Genomic DNA, 14677 nt, shown 5'->3' with positions numbered 1-14677 from the left:
GGGCAGAAGAGGGGCAGGGTTCCCTCCCTCTCCCCTGAGGGCTATGGAGGGCTCGTCGTATCCCCCCAGCACCCACCCAAAACTTACAGAGCAGTCAGCAAACATAGGGAATTGCATTTTTTTTGCATCTTAATTTCTCAAAATACCTCGCAAGCCCTTGGCTTGTTTGAGTGCTGTACTGAGGTACCAACGAGGGCGGTTCTGAATGCAAAGAGCAGAGCAGTACTAAACCTTACAGGAACAAACCCTCAGCTGCTGAACCGTCTCAGTGGCCATTACAAGAATGTCTAATCCTTCATTTGAACATTGCAACTATTTCTACATGTGCCAGCAGGCTCAAGTAGACCCTTGCTGCTTTTAATTTATGCTAGGAATATTAGCACTAATATAGTTTTTTCCTCTCTCCTTATGTTGCCCTGGACTCCTTCAGAGGAGAAACCACTCCAACAAGGCAACATTAAAACTGAGTGGACCTGACACGACAACTTGTTCATCCTCAGGTAAAGACTCACATTCCAGCAGTTGTCCATCTCTGTAACTCCTCATCCTCTAGTCCAAAGTTTAAATGTATTAGAGCGGGAATCTTTTCTATCATGGCAAGTGTATTCCAAAATCAAGCATCTATCACAGTAATTGCCCAGTCCATCCTTGCATTCAGGTAATGGCATTTCAGCTCAAGACACCAGCTCCTCCTAACCACAGCAGAGGCACTGTATGAGAAGTTGCCTTACATATTCATGCCCTGCCTTTTAGGTATTTTGCAAGTCAGCACCATTAGTTTCTGCCAGAGGACACGTCCAGGTCACACCACAGCAGCTGAGCAGCTGAGGTGTTCACCGAACCTCAGTCGATCTGGAATGCGACGTCCAATCCAAGGCAAAGCTCTGTTTGCTGCTTGCCCCAGACCTGCACTGAGGGCTTGATGGAATGGCTTGCACCCACTGCTTTGGAGTGGTGGCTTTGGTCTCCACTTGTCACTACAGGGGCACAAGGCGGGCAAAATAAATGTTATGTTTTTAGGGCAGCCAATCACTCCTTGAAGAAGGCATGTGCATTTAGCAGCAGGATAAAGCTTTTATGGAAGCCACCTGTATTTTTTTAAGTTTAGCAAATATGTACATATCCTACACAAATATGTTTGAAACAAATGTTAAAATCAGTAACTGATTTTAAGCTTTGGCTTTTGTGCTTTTAACCGCAGATTTAATGCAATTACCCATGACCGTAGTAAGTAGATGGATAGCTACAGTCAGCGGAGGTGGAGGAAATACACACTCCATGAACACAGCAAGAAGGAACTCAATGAATCCGGCTTCATGCAGTGTTTCAAGAGCACCATCTTGTGGTTTTCCCTTTCCAGAACATATTTTATTTTTTAAAATCTCTATACTACAGCATAATTTCCTCAAAAGGGTTGTCACCCCTTGGCTTTAGGATTAGGCATTTTGGAGGTGGGGAGGGAATTCTTATCACAAGCTTAATCTAGATTCCCTTTTTTAAACTCTGTGAGTCAGGGCAGACTTTGTATTTTTACCACTAAATATTCTGAGGTTTTTGAGAGCGAGCACTGCCAGAACTTTGAGTTTTAAATTTTTTTTTGTCAAACAAAACTTTCACCATGCTAAAATGTCGCTTCTTTGCTGTGGAGCCTTTGGCTAGTGACAGCATATCTGGCTCATGCGGCGGTTTTGCCATGCGTTAGAAATCAGCCTCTGAGGTGAACAGCTAGGCTGTGTGCTGTGCTAAGGAGCCAGCAGTTGCAGAGTTGAAGTAAAAGGGGGTTTTTTTTGTTTGTTTTGGTTCTTGCACGTCCCACATTCCTCAAAGCACAAAGGCTGCTGCTGGGGAATAAATTACACTGATAAGTACATACAAACTCGTCCTTGTTTTTACAAGTGATTATATCATCAGATTGATCACCATTATCTGACACTTCTCTCCAGCTTCTCTGGTTGCTGTGGTGGGACAGCTGAGACTGCCTTTAATGCCTTGCAGAAAGATGTAAGCACCTCAAGTAGCTCCTTGGGTTTTTCAGGACAGCATGGTAAATACAAGAGAGAAGACCTGCAAAATGTGGATATTCAATACTGATTTCAGAAAGTCCTAAACCCCTGCCTCTGCCTGCCTCCCAGCTAGGGTTAGGATGAAGTTAAGGAATAATCTGGCCCTGTAATTGTTCGGGCCAGGGGGAACAGCTGCTAGCCACAGCAATTTACAGAGCAGAGAAACATCCCGCCCTTCCCCACCATGCAGAGCCATGCCCGGAGATAAGCAAGTAACTGGGAGAAATCTGTACTCTTGCATCAGCCAGGCAGGGGGCTCTGTCAGCCTGCAGGTATTTATCACCCTCTGTAGATCTGAAAGGCGTATGTAATGTGGGTAAGAAGCTTATCACATTCCTGCAATGTCACTGGGGCTGCCAAATGTTGAGTCTGAAAGTGGTTTTGACGACACAGCTGTAGTAGCTGGGGACAACTCATCTCCATATGGCAAGCGCTATGCTCTTGGGCTAGGTATGGCTCTCACATGATTACATATCAAAGGCAGGTTCAAGATAGGCTCAGCACAGACATTAACAACAATCTGCACCTACTATGTTCCCACCTTTGGCACATAAATCACTCTCCTCAGCACTGGTTGGGGCACCTGCTAGTACTAACATCCAACACCCTCACTCTCTATAAGGAGCTGCTTTCTTGCTCAGCAGTAGATGCCAGCATGCCTGGGTGGGGACTGATTGTCCACTCTGTTTTTTTCTGCCATACACCATTTAACTGAAGCTATTTATGAGGAGACCAACAATCATGTGGCTTTCAGTAAGAGGCATAGCTTTTATACAGGTTCAGTGCTCAGCATTGTTGGGCAAGGTTTCAACTGTTGGGCAAGATTATCATAAAGGAAGAAATAGCTGTGTGCCCACCACAGATCCCCATGTTTCACTTTAGAAATTTCGCGTAGGAAAATGACAAGCATTGGTAAGAGGTCATGGTCCTTAAGGAGCTGTGACCCACCTGTTGAAGGCTGCAATCTTGAATGTCTATTCTGATTATTAACACTAAAGCTGATAGGCAAGGGTCTGAGGATCAGCATAAGACAAAAATGGGAAAGAAACAGCCATGATGGTTTGCAGCAGACCCATTACAGCTTGGCCAAAGCTTCATTAGAAGTCAAGTAATCTGACCTTTCCAACAAGGTTTCAGGTAGAAGGTAGTTGCTTCTTATCACTCAGAAGTTAGTGAAAAATGTCTGTTTCTTCATATTCTTCATCTCCTGTTGTGACCACTGAAGCCATGTAGTCCAATTCTTCCCCCTTATCTGGAGGTAACAAGGGATTTTCCTCAAAATTCTGCATTAGCAGATAAATTTTTACAAGAAACAAACAAAAAAAAGCAGCTGTTCTTCACTCTCTCCACGTACAAATTGTTAGGCCTACTAGAGAGTGGATAGTTGCCCTTAGTAAGCTGAAAAGGTAAACCTGTTAAGTTTGTAACATCTACATTCAGCTCCAAAACAGACACGCAAATTTTAATTCAAGATGTATCATAGTCTGCAACACCAGTCTGAGAGCGGATGCTTGTGCCACATTTCTCAAAATCAATGTACAAAAGGGCAGTTCTGTCCAGATCTTAAGATATCCGTGCTCTTCAGGACACAGGAATTTCAGTAGACACAGATAAAAATTCTATAAAACTTTTGCTTATAGTATTTCTTATCTATCTGTGCTCAGCCTACAGCCTACTAAAGAGACTCACTGTGGTTGCATGCAGATCAAGCCCCTGACCATTGCCTCTTCCACGTCTCACAAAACAATACTGGAGACACCAATACCCAGTAGTTCAGGGCTGTTACTTCCTATATAAACACCATTCTTCTGGCCTGCAGGACTGGATGGTAAAGGCGGTATGGTCTAATCACCAGAATAAGGTATAATGGGATGGAAGACTTCTACCTTTCATTCTCAGATCTTCAGCATATCCGTAAGTGGACTTAAATAGACAAAAGATTTATGGAATCAAAGCTCTTGATATAACTCAGACAGCCTCTTATTTTAAGTCTCAGGTTTAGGTTAGGAGATTAAGTTCACCACACAAAAGCAGAACGCTAGAGGTCCTGCTCAACTGTTTCTACTGCTTTTGTCACAAATAGAAAATTAACAAGTGCAGAAGAAGTTGCCATGCAATATTTAACTGCTGTCCCAGTTCAAGGAGCAGGACCTACAATGCTGCCTTCCCAGTCTCTTATCTACTTACTAACAGGAAAAACACACCCAAACCCCAGACATTTCCAGAAAGTGATCAGTGCTTTTCTTCAAAGCTTGCCTTTCTTTGCTGTGGAATCACAAAGACTTCACTGACAGTGAGCTAGTTCTGCAACAGCCACATAAATTCAGCCAATAGCAAATTTGCCCTTGAATGCATTGGTTCAGAAACTATCAGCAATTACTGCTAAGAGCCTTTAGGTAAGCTGCAGAAACACAGTATGAGAATGGATTTGGAACATTTTACACAAAGCCAGGAGATTTGCTCTTTTTTAAATCAACGCTTTTAAGAAGCACGTACTAGAAAACTTGAGAAATGACCATGAAAAGTAATCTTTTAAGATGATAAATAGGAAGTCCAGAATTGCCAAGTTGTTGAGAACAGTAATTTATTTTCACATTTACAAGACAAACATGAATAATATTTAAAGTAGTATTTACAAATATATACAACTATTTTAAAATTATCTTATGATTTGGAAAAAAACTGGCAAACAAAGTATTTTTTTTAGCAGTACAGCCAAGATACAGTACTTTCTTTTTAAGCTGGAAAGTGTATCACCTCACAGTTCAAGGAAAACCTGCAGTTTCTGAATGAAGAAATGAAGGAAGAGCAACAATTAAAGATTCACATAAGGTAAACCATCAGAGAAAATGGTATTATGAACTTTCACATTTTAAAATTAAGGCAAAGCCTTGGGAAAAAAATCATAAAATCTAGACTCCCTCATAATTTTATGTTAAAAGGGACTTCACTCACCTCACTTGATATTCACACTGTAAATGATTTTAAAAGACTTTTGAGCAAGAGTAAACATTTAAATAAAACACAGTTTACACTTCCCCCTTCTGGCATTCAAGAATTGCAGGGTTACACATGGAAGGCTACTTGCCAAAACTTTGTTTCGTTCAGTATTATTGTGGGGTATTTCGAAGACTGGAACACAATGGACAAATTGTCAGGACAATATTTAAAATGTTATTAGAATCCATATTCAAAATTTTATTTTAAATTTATAGATTAGGAAGACTTTTTAAAAATGGGCATTTGTGATGATTCCTAGGAATTTCAACACCACCAAACAGTACAGAGGAATAATAAAAGTAACCTTTTTTTTAATATAGAATAGCAGAAAGCATCTTCTTGTTTGATTTTCTTTGTGGATAACTTCATATCCTAAAAAAATCTTTTAGGGGACATCTGACAATCTGCATTGGGCTGGATGGATCACAATCGCCGTAGATTCTGTTTGCTTTTCTTAGTCCCAGGAAGCGGCCCTAGCTTAGAGTTGGGTTTCACTGGTTTGCTACTCATACAGTCACTGGAGCTGTGGTAGCTGCACATGCACTTTGTGCAAAAGTCAAAGCCACAACTTTCACGATTGCACGTTGCTCTTTGTAGATAGGAGTCATACTTTGCAGGTGAGCCACAGCGATGGCAGACTTTAAGGCTTTCAGTGTTTTTCAAGGTCTTGGCAGCCTGTTGGAAAAAGCATATAAAGAAAATCATAAGTGGAAGGTAAACACACACCCCAAACATTCTCTGATGTTATCTAAGTGCCACTAAACATGTGATAACTTCTCCTACTCTAGAGAGATAAATTGCAAATTTAGCCTAATTCTGGTCATATCAAATTCTGATGGAGATTGAACAGGAATAATCAGTCTATAACTGCAGGTACTCTGGACTGGAATAGAGGTAGCCAATTTAAAATCCTTTAAATTTAAAACTTAAAGGACAGACAGACTAAATGCAAAGCAGTACAAAAACCGGCCCTCCTGAATCCTCCAAACCTCATCCAAGGTGGTGATTTAGTTAACTTTAATTTTTTAAAAAAGAAAATAAATCTGAATCCCATTTAAATAATTAACATTTTTGAAAAGTAAGCAATGTGTCCAGAAATCTCAGCTGTGGGGCACTCTGCTTGACACCCCAAATTGAAGCAATTCCTACTTCTTTCCAATGAATTCATTTTTGACACAAAACCAGATTCACCATTCAAAATCATTCAGCATTAGAAAATTATAGACCTGTATAATACCTTATCTCAGTCAACTGTTATAAGCAAAATGTTTTTATAATCTAAATGTGTGTGTATAGACATATATATATGTTTATCAAGGAAAAAAATTTAGACTGCTACTTCAGTGTACAGTTGAACTTTCAGATTCCTAATGCCACAAAGTGCTATATAGTAGTATTAGAGCAGCTTGATCATACTTTCCAGTGTGATTATATCTTCTCTTATTGCAACAATTTGCAGAATAAGACTTTTGAGCTTGAGTATAAAAACTTCTTCTAGTTAGGAAAATCTGTTGCTTATTACCAAACTATGACTTTCAATAAACATTTTAAAAAGTCTTATAAGACACTCGCAATGTAGACCTGCACCTATACGTGGGGGAAAAAAAAAGCTTAAGAAAAATAACAAGGTAAAGGGAAACTTAGGCTGTTGGCAGCTGTTGACAACTCCAAATGTGTGACACTACAAATATGTAGTTAAAAAGCTATTTTAATGTCAGATAATTAGTTGGGAAAAAAAAGGTATAGAGTGAACAGGAAAAACATTCATTTGTTTAATTTTTAAAAATAAGAACTACTTAGTCTTGGTTGTTTTTTTTTAATTGCTCATCAGTGTTGAAGCAAAACTGACAGTTTTTGTGGGACTGCTTATGTGGAAGACATGTGATTCATTATAAGCCCATGGAAACTAAGAGGAAATGACTAAACTTTTTCATGTTTGATCCAAGCCAAAATTTAAGCCAAAAAAACCCCCACTAAGCCATTTTGAGGGTACCTAGACACCCAGGGGGAAAAAAAAAAATGTTGAACATCCCAGTGTATCAATATTCTCCACTTAGTTTCTGACATTGTCTTAAAATAGGCTCAGTAAGCAAAATCTGGCAGCCATACTAATAAGAGTTGCAAGCACTTCAAACTGGAGATACTACTTTCAGAAATATGCTTTACAAGCTGATTGTGTGCCGGACAAGTGAGAAATTAAAGATGAATGGAAATCACCAGTTACCTCAGAAAACTCCATGAGCCTGCTGTGATTCTTAGATGCTTTGGATCTGGTGCCCTTTTTATTCAAGTTGTTTGGTGGGGTTGCTTTCTGAATGGAAGCTAAAGCCACTCGGTAGAGAACATACTCCCTTGTTGCAGCATGCTCTGATGTCTTAGTGCCATTCTAACAAAAAGAAAAACAAGAATAAAATTTGAGAAGAGACTTATCTGATACTGATTTTTTGTTTAATAGAAGTCAACAACTTATTTTTGATCCTTCCTCCTGGCTAGAAGGTTTCCAATAGTAAAGCATCATACCAAGTAGTATGCTACTAATTTTACCTTAGCTTTCTCAGTCACTACTGTTATAAATGCATAGAACAGACCCCTAGTTCAGACCATCAAAACCAACCATCTTCTATTATGTAATGCAACTTACTTTCATATTAACACATCATAATTATTTAGGCAGAGCATAGAACCCAGTCACCGCAATGTTTTAAAGCACAAAGCAATACTTCTAATTCTTTACCGTGAACAGGGATGCTTGACGTTTTCTTTCTGAGAAGTAAACTCCTCCCACCAATTTTCTAAGTTTGCAGTTCAGGTAAAAAATAGCATACAATGGCAGGGAGGAAATCAAACTTTATGGGATGAACGTTCAGTGGTGTCCAACTGTTTCATCCCAACAGGCTAGCACCGTAAAATACTACATAAAATTCAAACTAATTGACTATCTTATTCTGTGGCAGATCCTAAGCCTTGTTTCATTGTCTCTCCATCTCTCAAGGAAGAAAAACACCTCTAGTGTTTTAAGAGTCCTGCCTTGGTAAACTGCAATGCTAATATGGTTGGATCTTGTATTTTTCATTTCATAGGACAAATAGGCATCAGGGATAGCTCACAGTGCAAAAAGCTTCTCAGTTTTCCGTAGCCAACATGTTGCACTTCAGAGACTGTTGCTAGAAAGTACAAGCAGAGAACCGAGTCGCACAGCCAGCTGAGTGGTTTCTCTCAGTCTCTCTCCCTTCTGGACCAGTGGGGAGGCTGAAGTAAGCAAGCCTCTGCTGAGAGCCTCTAGGGCTTGCCCAGCGGGCAGTGCTGGAACTGACCCTCTCCTTCCTGCCTTCCTCTGTAACACAGGACATGTGGAAGCTCTTAAGAACATCTGCATCTCTCCTTGGGTAACCTCAGTCAACCTTCCTTGGGCTCCAAAGACAGGGAAGTGACTAGCAACACTTGAGACAGGGCATCCTAGCCGGACAAACTCAGACACTCCAGTGACAATGTTTTCAATCTAAGAAACTCTTCTGTGATCTCTTAAGGCTGGGAGGAGTCCTGAAATAGCAGGAAGACACTGCTGGTTTAGGCTCGAAATATCTAAAAAGTGTGGAAACTTACAGAAAGGTTTTTCACAGCTTTACTATACATTTGGAAAATCCATTTATCTTCTTGTAGAATCTTCTGCCATGTTGTGCTGACTTTGGCAAAACTGCAATGACAATACAAACATATCGGTTACCTCCTAGGAAAGGGAAAAACTTTTTATTTAATAGTGGGAATAACTATGCAATTTTTTTCTTTCATGTAGAAGATGGGATATGTTCACAGTTGTAGTCTTTAATTCGCCTTCTATGGGAAAGACACATCCTCCATATATATCATGGCTTACATTGACAGTTCATGTTTTAATATATTAATACATAATACTAACCATTGAGTAAATGTCACAAGCCCCATATCTAAAACATTCTTAAGCCATCTGATTAGGCTGTTTACTTTCCCAATGAAACACAATGAGATCAATATACTTACTTTATTAAATCCATCTCACTGAGATGCCTTAAAATGTTTGCTAATATATGCTTCAGGTTCTTTTGGAAGAGTTCGGCAAGAATGTCTATTCTATCTAATCCCATTTTCTTTCCAATTAGGTTACAAAGTTCAACTTTTCCCCTAAAAACAATTCTGTCCACTGCAGCCCAAGACTTGAGATTTCTTTTACCACTTTTTTTCAAAGTTGAGCAAATCATTTCTTCATAATGGATTACTGGCAACAAAGTCTTCTTTGAGAGTTGTGCTTGGCTTTGGTTCTTCATGAAACAATGCTTTGGTGTGCCACAGAGATTCCCAGCCAAAGGTATACTATCCTCATGTTCTATTGCATCAGCATATTGATTACTTAACATAGAGGAATAACCACTGTCCTCATTAACTTTACTGTTTTCCAGTGCCTCCATTTCGTAGACACCTTCTTCAAGTCTCTGGGTTACTTGTTTGTTTTCTTTGTTATGTACAGGTCTTCCTTCATCATCAAGATCTAGATTTCTGGTGGCCGCATGGTATGAGTCACTAAGGAGTATTTTCTGATGCTCTTCAGCACAGCTTTTACAAAAGCCTTCCTCATAATTCAAGGGACAGGATTCTTCCAGTCTTGTTTTCTCCACAGCAGATTTCAGTGGTGCAAACCCAGCATGGAGAGACGTACAATCAAAATCACATTTCATTTTGAAAGAGTGGTTAAGGTTTGATTTCATTTTGTTTGTATCCTGCAAGAAACAAGGACAGTATTACAACACAGCATAAAATGCCTCACAAATTCTTGTTGTTATAAAGAACCGATCATGCCTTCCTTCTGCATTATGAATTTTAAGCTTCTAACTCACCCTCTAGCGTCTAAAACAGACAACTAGTGGAACTAAGGGTTTGAACAGCCACACATTAAATCTATGCAAGACCTTCTCAAAACTAGAGCTTTACACTGCGTATAACTGGGGCAAGAAAACTGACTGGGTGATTTACTTTGTCACCATTCCACCAGTATACGTTACTTTTAGACCACCAATGCCTCCAGTTCCTACCCCAAATGCAGCAATATACTCAGGACACTTGCGGTCCCTGCAAGGGACACCAGTGGCAGAGGGTCCACGAGTGACAGCAGGCCCGTGCAGGGTATAGCCAGGCCAGAGCAGCCTGAAGTTTGCATCCAAGGCCAGAGGCAATGCTGCTGATGCAGCCAGGTATCTGGCATTTTTAGAAGAGGAGGAGGCTGGGTGGCACAGGAAAAGCTTGTGTGCTCACATGCATGTGTAAGTTACAGTGGAAAGCAGCGACCCTTAAACAATGGTCAAAATGAAATACTGGTTACTTACAAGCATGATTTGAAGAGGGTGGGAGGACGATAGATATTATAGGGAAACTGAGCTTTTCTTGCCCTGTTTCTTTCCCCTCTCCCCGAAGTGTGGTGCTATCTATAGTAACAATTGGGGGGGGATGGGCGAGGGCTGAAGGGGAGAAGGAAGCCATCTCCGTCGTCTTAAATCTAAGGGGAAAATAATTTTCAACATGCTTTGCAATCCGTAGGAAAAATAAGCTCCCCCATTTGAGCAGGTATTTTAAGGGATTTAAGCACTTCCAGCAGTTTTGGAAAAAAGTATTAGAAAAACGTGTTTCGTGAATGTTTCGGAGGAAAAGTCCCTTCTTCGTACCTACGTTTGGTGGAAGAAAGGAGCAAATACGCTTATGGCTTTGTACAGTGTGAGTTGGGGGAGATGCAAGCCCTCGCTAAGCCTCCTTCTCCCCTTCCCCCCTCGCTTGCGCGCCGCCAGCGAGCAGAGGAGCTTTTGGGCTGAAACCCTACAGAACTGGGAAAAGCCCTCCCTCCCCCCCCCCCCCCCCGTTTCGGGGCGCCAGGGGCAGCCCCGACCCCCCGGCGGAGCGGGCTCAGCCGCGGCCCCCGCGGCGCTGTCAGGCTGCTCCCGCCCAGCGCTCAAGATGGCCCGGGTCGGCGGCAGGTAGACCGGCTCCCAGCCCTGCCGTGCCCCGCGGCCCCGGGAACCGCACCCTGCGCCTTCGGGGGTCTCCGCTTTCCCCCGCGCTGGGGGATTCCCCCTAAAATGGTGACTGCGGGGCAGGCAGGAGCGCGCCGGGAGGATGCCCCCCTCCGGCGGCGTGGCCCGGCGGGCGGGAGACAGCGCGGCGCGGCGCCTCCCCGCCCGCCGCTGCCCGCCGGCGGGAGCTGCGCTCCCCACCCCGGCTCGGCCCCGGCCCCGTTAGTGCGCGGCAGGCAGCGGGTCGCGCCCCACACGCGGCCGGTGGCGGGACCGGGGCGCTCCGCGGCCGCCCATGCGCCGCCGTCCCGTCCCGTCCCGTCCCATCCCGTCCCGCCGGCGGGATAGCTGCGGGCCGAGGCTGGGGAGGGCGGCGGGGCCGGGCGGCCGCCGGGAACCCCCGTCCCCGGTCCGCCTGCCGCCCCTCCAGCACCGCCAGCGCCCCCAGTCCCGCCACCACGTACGCCGGCAGCCGCCGCCGTCCCGGCCACGGAGCCCTCACCGCCGAGTCCCGCTGCCCCGAATCGGCCCTGCCACGGATCCCTCACCGCGGAGCCCCGCTGCCCCGAACCGTCCCTGCCAGAGAGCCCCGCCAGAGAGCCTCGCCGCGGCGCCCCGCCGCCCGCCCGCCGGCCCGCGCTCACCTGCAGGGCTGCGCCGCCGCGGCCGCGGGCAGTGAGTGCGGGGCCGCCCTCGCCGGGTACTTTTAAAAACTTTGAATTTGGTATCCAAAACCGCGCCGGCCAATCGGGCGCCGCCGGCGGGGGCGCCGCGGCCAATGGGAGGCGGGCAGAAGGCGGGGGCCAATCCGAGGCGCCGCGGGCGGAGCCGGCGCTGCTCGCATTTTCCCTCCTCGGCCGGCAAAGAGCGAGCCGAGTGGCGCGGAGGTGGCGCGCGCGCGCTCGCTCCGGACGGGGCGGGGCGAGGGCGGGGCAAGGGGCGGAGCGCGGGAGACAGGGCTCGGGACGGGGCGGGGCCGCCAGCCTCTCCCGCCCGGCGGCGTCTCCCGCCCGGCGGCCGGCCCGCCCCTTCCCCCCTTCCTCCCGGCCGCCCTCCGGCCCCCGCCGCCTGACGGAGCTCTCCTCAGCGAACAACCGGCTTCCGCGCCGCGGGGGTGACGCCCGCCTCAGCGCTGCCTGGCGCCCAGCCGCCTCTGCGTTTGCTTTCATAAACGGATGCGGCTGGCATCTTCCTATCACCCTTGCACGCTCGGAGTGCACGCTCAAAGCGTGCAAAGCTGCTCTGCCGGGGGAGGGTTTGTTAGGTCTGGCGGTGGATCTTACATCTGGGTTCCTTCCCATGGAAGAACTGTACTTATTGTAAAGTACGATCAACGTAATAACGTAGTAGTTGGCAGAGCGAGGAGGAGCGCTACCGGGAGCTAAGCAGACTGGACAGCCGTGCGGGGATCCCACCGCTGCTGAAAACACAATCCTCTCACAGCTCAGGGAGGCTGCCTTTGCAGTGAGACGACAGACCTTGCATTAAAACGAATATGGAGCAACAAAGGGACCTCAAGTCTTTATGCAGTAAAGCCTGCCAGGACGGACCAAGGAGGTTCCGCTCAAGACAGCGAAGTCCACCTTGTATGACGCTGTCAGGTGCCAGTTTTGGGATACCTCTGTCAGCCTGCCGCCAGAACCACGTGATATCTGGCTTTTCTCACGCTGCTCAGAGGCTGGCCACTTGCAAGGCAACACCACGTGTAGTGTCTGTTCAGGAGCCAGAGAAGAACAGGGAGGCTGCGAGCCAGGCAGGGTCTGGCCTGCCAGGCCACCAGCTGGAACATCAGGGAAGGTCTAGGGTGACAAAGACCTGAGCACTTATGTAAGTCTCATGCAGTAGTCCAGTGCTTAGACCTGGCTGATGGCCTTTATCTGTTGGGAGGAATATGAAGCTGAAGTTAGAGAGAAGGAATCGCAAACTCCATCCATCACTTGGTATAAGATAGCCTGGCTTTAAGTGAAGCCAAGACGACTGTCACAAGTGCCCTGTAGTCTTCCATTTACAGTACTGATCTGGTAGGAATAAAGACTTCAGTCCTAGTTTCTGCTCCAATCAATATCCAATTATTTTACACACAAAATGCATCAGTGTTTATTTTTACTTTCTTATGTGCCAGTTGGGAGTTGTAAATCTGCTAGTAAATATAGACCTAGGTCTCACACTTACCAACAGGAAATATGTATGCCTCACCTTACGCATACAGGCACTCCTACATCTGAAGTTAATGTATGCATCTTTAATTAAAAGATTTGGAACTTAATCATAGTTACCATGCAGTATTTCCTAGAAAGCAAAACTGATAAAGGTATTAAATGATTCTATGCCGTTTTTTGACATGCATTGGTTCAAACTGCAATCTCAAATGTAATCAAAGAAGATGATAAACTGATAATAATCAGTTGATTTTTATATAGGATGTTTAAATAATGCATTTCTATATGCTATCTGTAGCAAACTTACTTTGTTCCTATTGTAATTTCCTACACTAATTTTAATTAGAAGTCTGAAAGCAAACGCCCCTATACTCATGGTAACATTTTTCCTTAGATTCCAATTTCTTATTTACTGGTATTTATATTTCAAATACATTCTGTTTGTGTATACACACATGCATAGGTACAATGCATGATGGGATAATGTGGCATGGAAGCTGCAGGGTTTGTATTGCTGTATGTATTTGGGATTGTAAAATGTAGTCTAAAATAAAGGTCAAAAGTCTTTACCCACAGATATAAACGTGCACGTATATCAGTAGATTAGAAAGGCAGAAGTTTTACTTTGTTTTCACAGATCTTTCAACTTTCACAAATCAAATGTTTTAGGATGCTGTTAAATAAATAGACAAAAACAGTAAGATGCTGTTCATACCATGTAATGTTTAGAAAATCAATAACCTGGAGAGTCAATTAAAAACATAAAGGAGAAATCGAACTGAAGCCAAATGGAGACTAAAATATCAGCCAAACAATATTGTAACAATTATTCTAACTTTTGACTCAAGAACAGAAACATCCTTTTCAAAAACAATTCATATAACTTGCCACTTGGCTTCCACAGCTTTTCTTTTTTGGAACAAGGGATATTCCTAAACAATTTTTTGTGTTTACGAATAAAGGCCAGAAGGCCGTGAAAACATGAAGGAGACACACTTTGACTCCCTCTCCCATGCCACGTGTAAGTGATTAACAAATATGCAGATTAGTAGTGGGGTCATTTATTTATCACTTTCTTCCAATCACTCAAACAAAATAGGATTTTTTTGTTCTCTCAAGGAAGCTATTTGACACTGTACTGATGTTTAAACTATTGTTTAAATGAAAACTGGAACTAGAAATAGCTCATTTTTTAATGCGTACCTTTTGAGAGTGGTGTATCAGTATCTTGTCAGTGGAGGAAGTTAAAAACTGCAGTTACTTCTGGCCCAGTCAGATTTACTTTTTAAGTGGACTGCTGCAGCAATAATGTCTCATATGAAGGTAATAAAGTATTTTACTCAGCAAGTAAGAAAACTGTTTATCAGTCATGAGGAAACAAGTTGTGGTGTCTTTCATGATCTGAAAAGCAGTTGCATTTTTT

At 44.0% G+C, this 14677-nt stretch overlaps 1 protein-coding gene across 3 annotated transcripts; it reads right to left on the bottom strand.

The window, feature by feature from the left end:
- Positions 1–5357: 5357 nt before the first annotated feature.
- FBXO5 (F-box protein 5) lies at positions 5358–14594 on the bottom strand. Of its 3 annotated transcripts, none has more exons than XM_072856080.1 (6): positions 14458–14594; positions 11740–12972; positions 9081–9814; positions 8667–8757; positions 7288–7449; positions 5358–5738 (listed from the first exon to the last, which is right to left on the bottom strand). In XM_072856080.1, exons 2-6 carry the CDS (start codon positions 12394–12396, stop codon positions 5487–5489), a joined length of 1896 nt encoding a protein of 631 aa, XP_072712181.1. In that variant the 5' UTR covers positions 12397–12972; positions 14458–14594; the 3' UTR covers positions 5358–5486. The 3 variants fall into 3 exon arrangements, with proteins under 3 accessions (XP_072712181.1, XP_072712183.1, XP_072712184.1); XM_072856082.1 differs by having other exon boundaries at positions 12379–12972; XM_072856083.1 differs by lacking the exons at positions 11740–12972; positions 14458–14594 and adding an exon at positions 10418–10607.
- Positions 14595–14677: the final 83 nt, after the last annotated feature.

The sequence above is a fragment of the Ciconia boyciana genome, chromosome 3 (assembly GCF_034638445.1).
Source record: "Ciconia boyciana chromosome 3, ASM3463844v1, whole genome shotgun sequence".
Classification (NCBI taxonomy): Eukaryota; Metazoa; Chordata; class Aves; order Ciconiiformes; family Ciconiidae; genus Ciconia; species Ciconia boyciana.
This window is presented reverse-complemented; position numbering and strand designations above follow the sequence as displayed.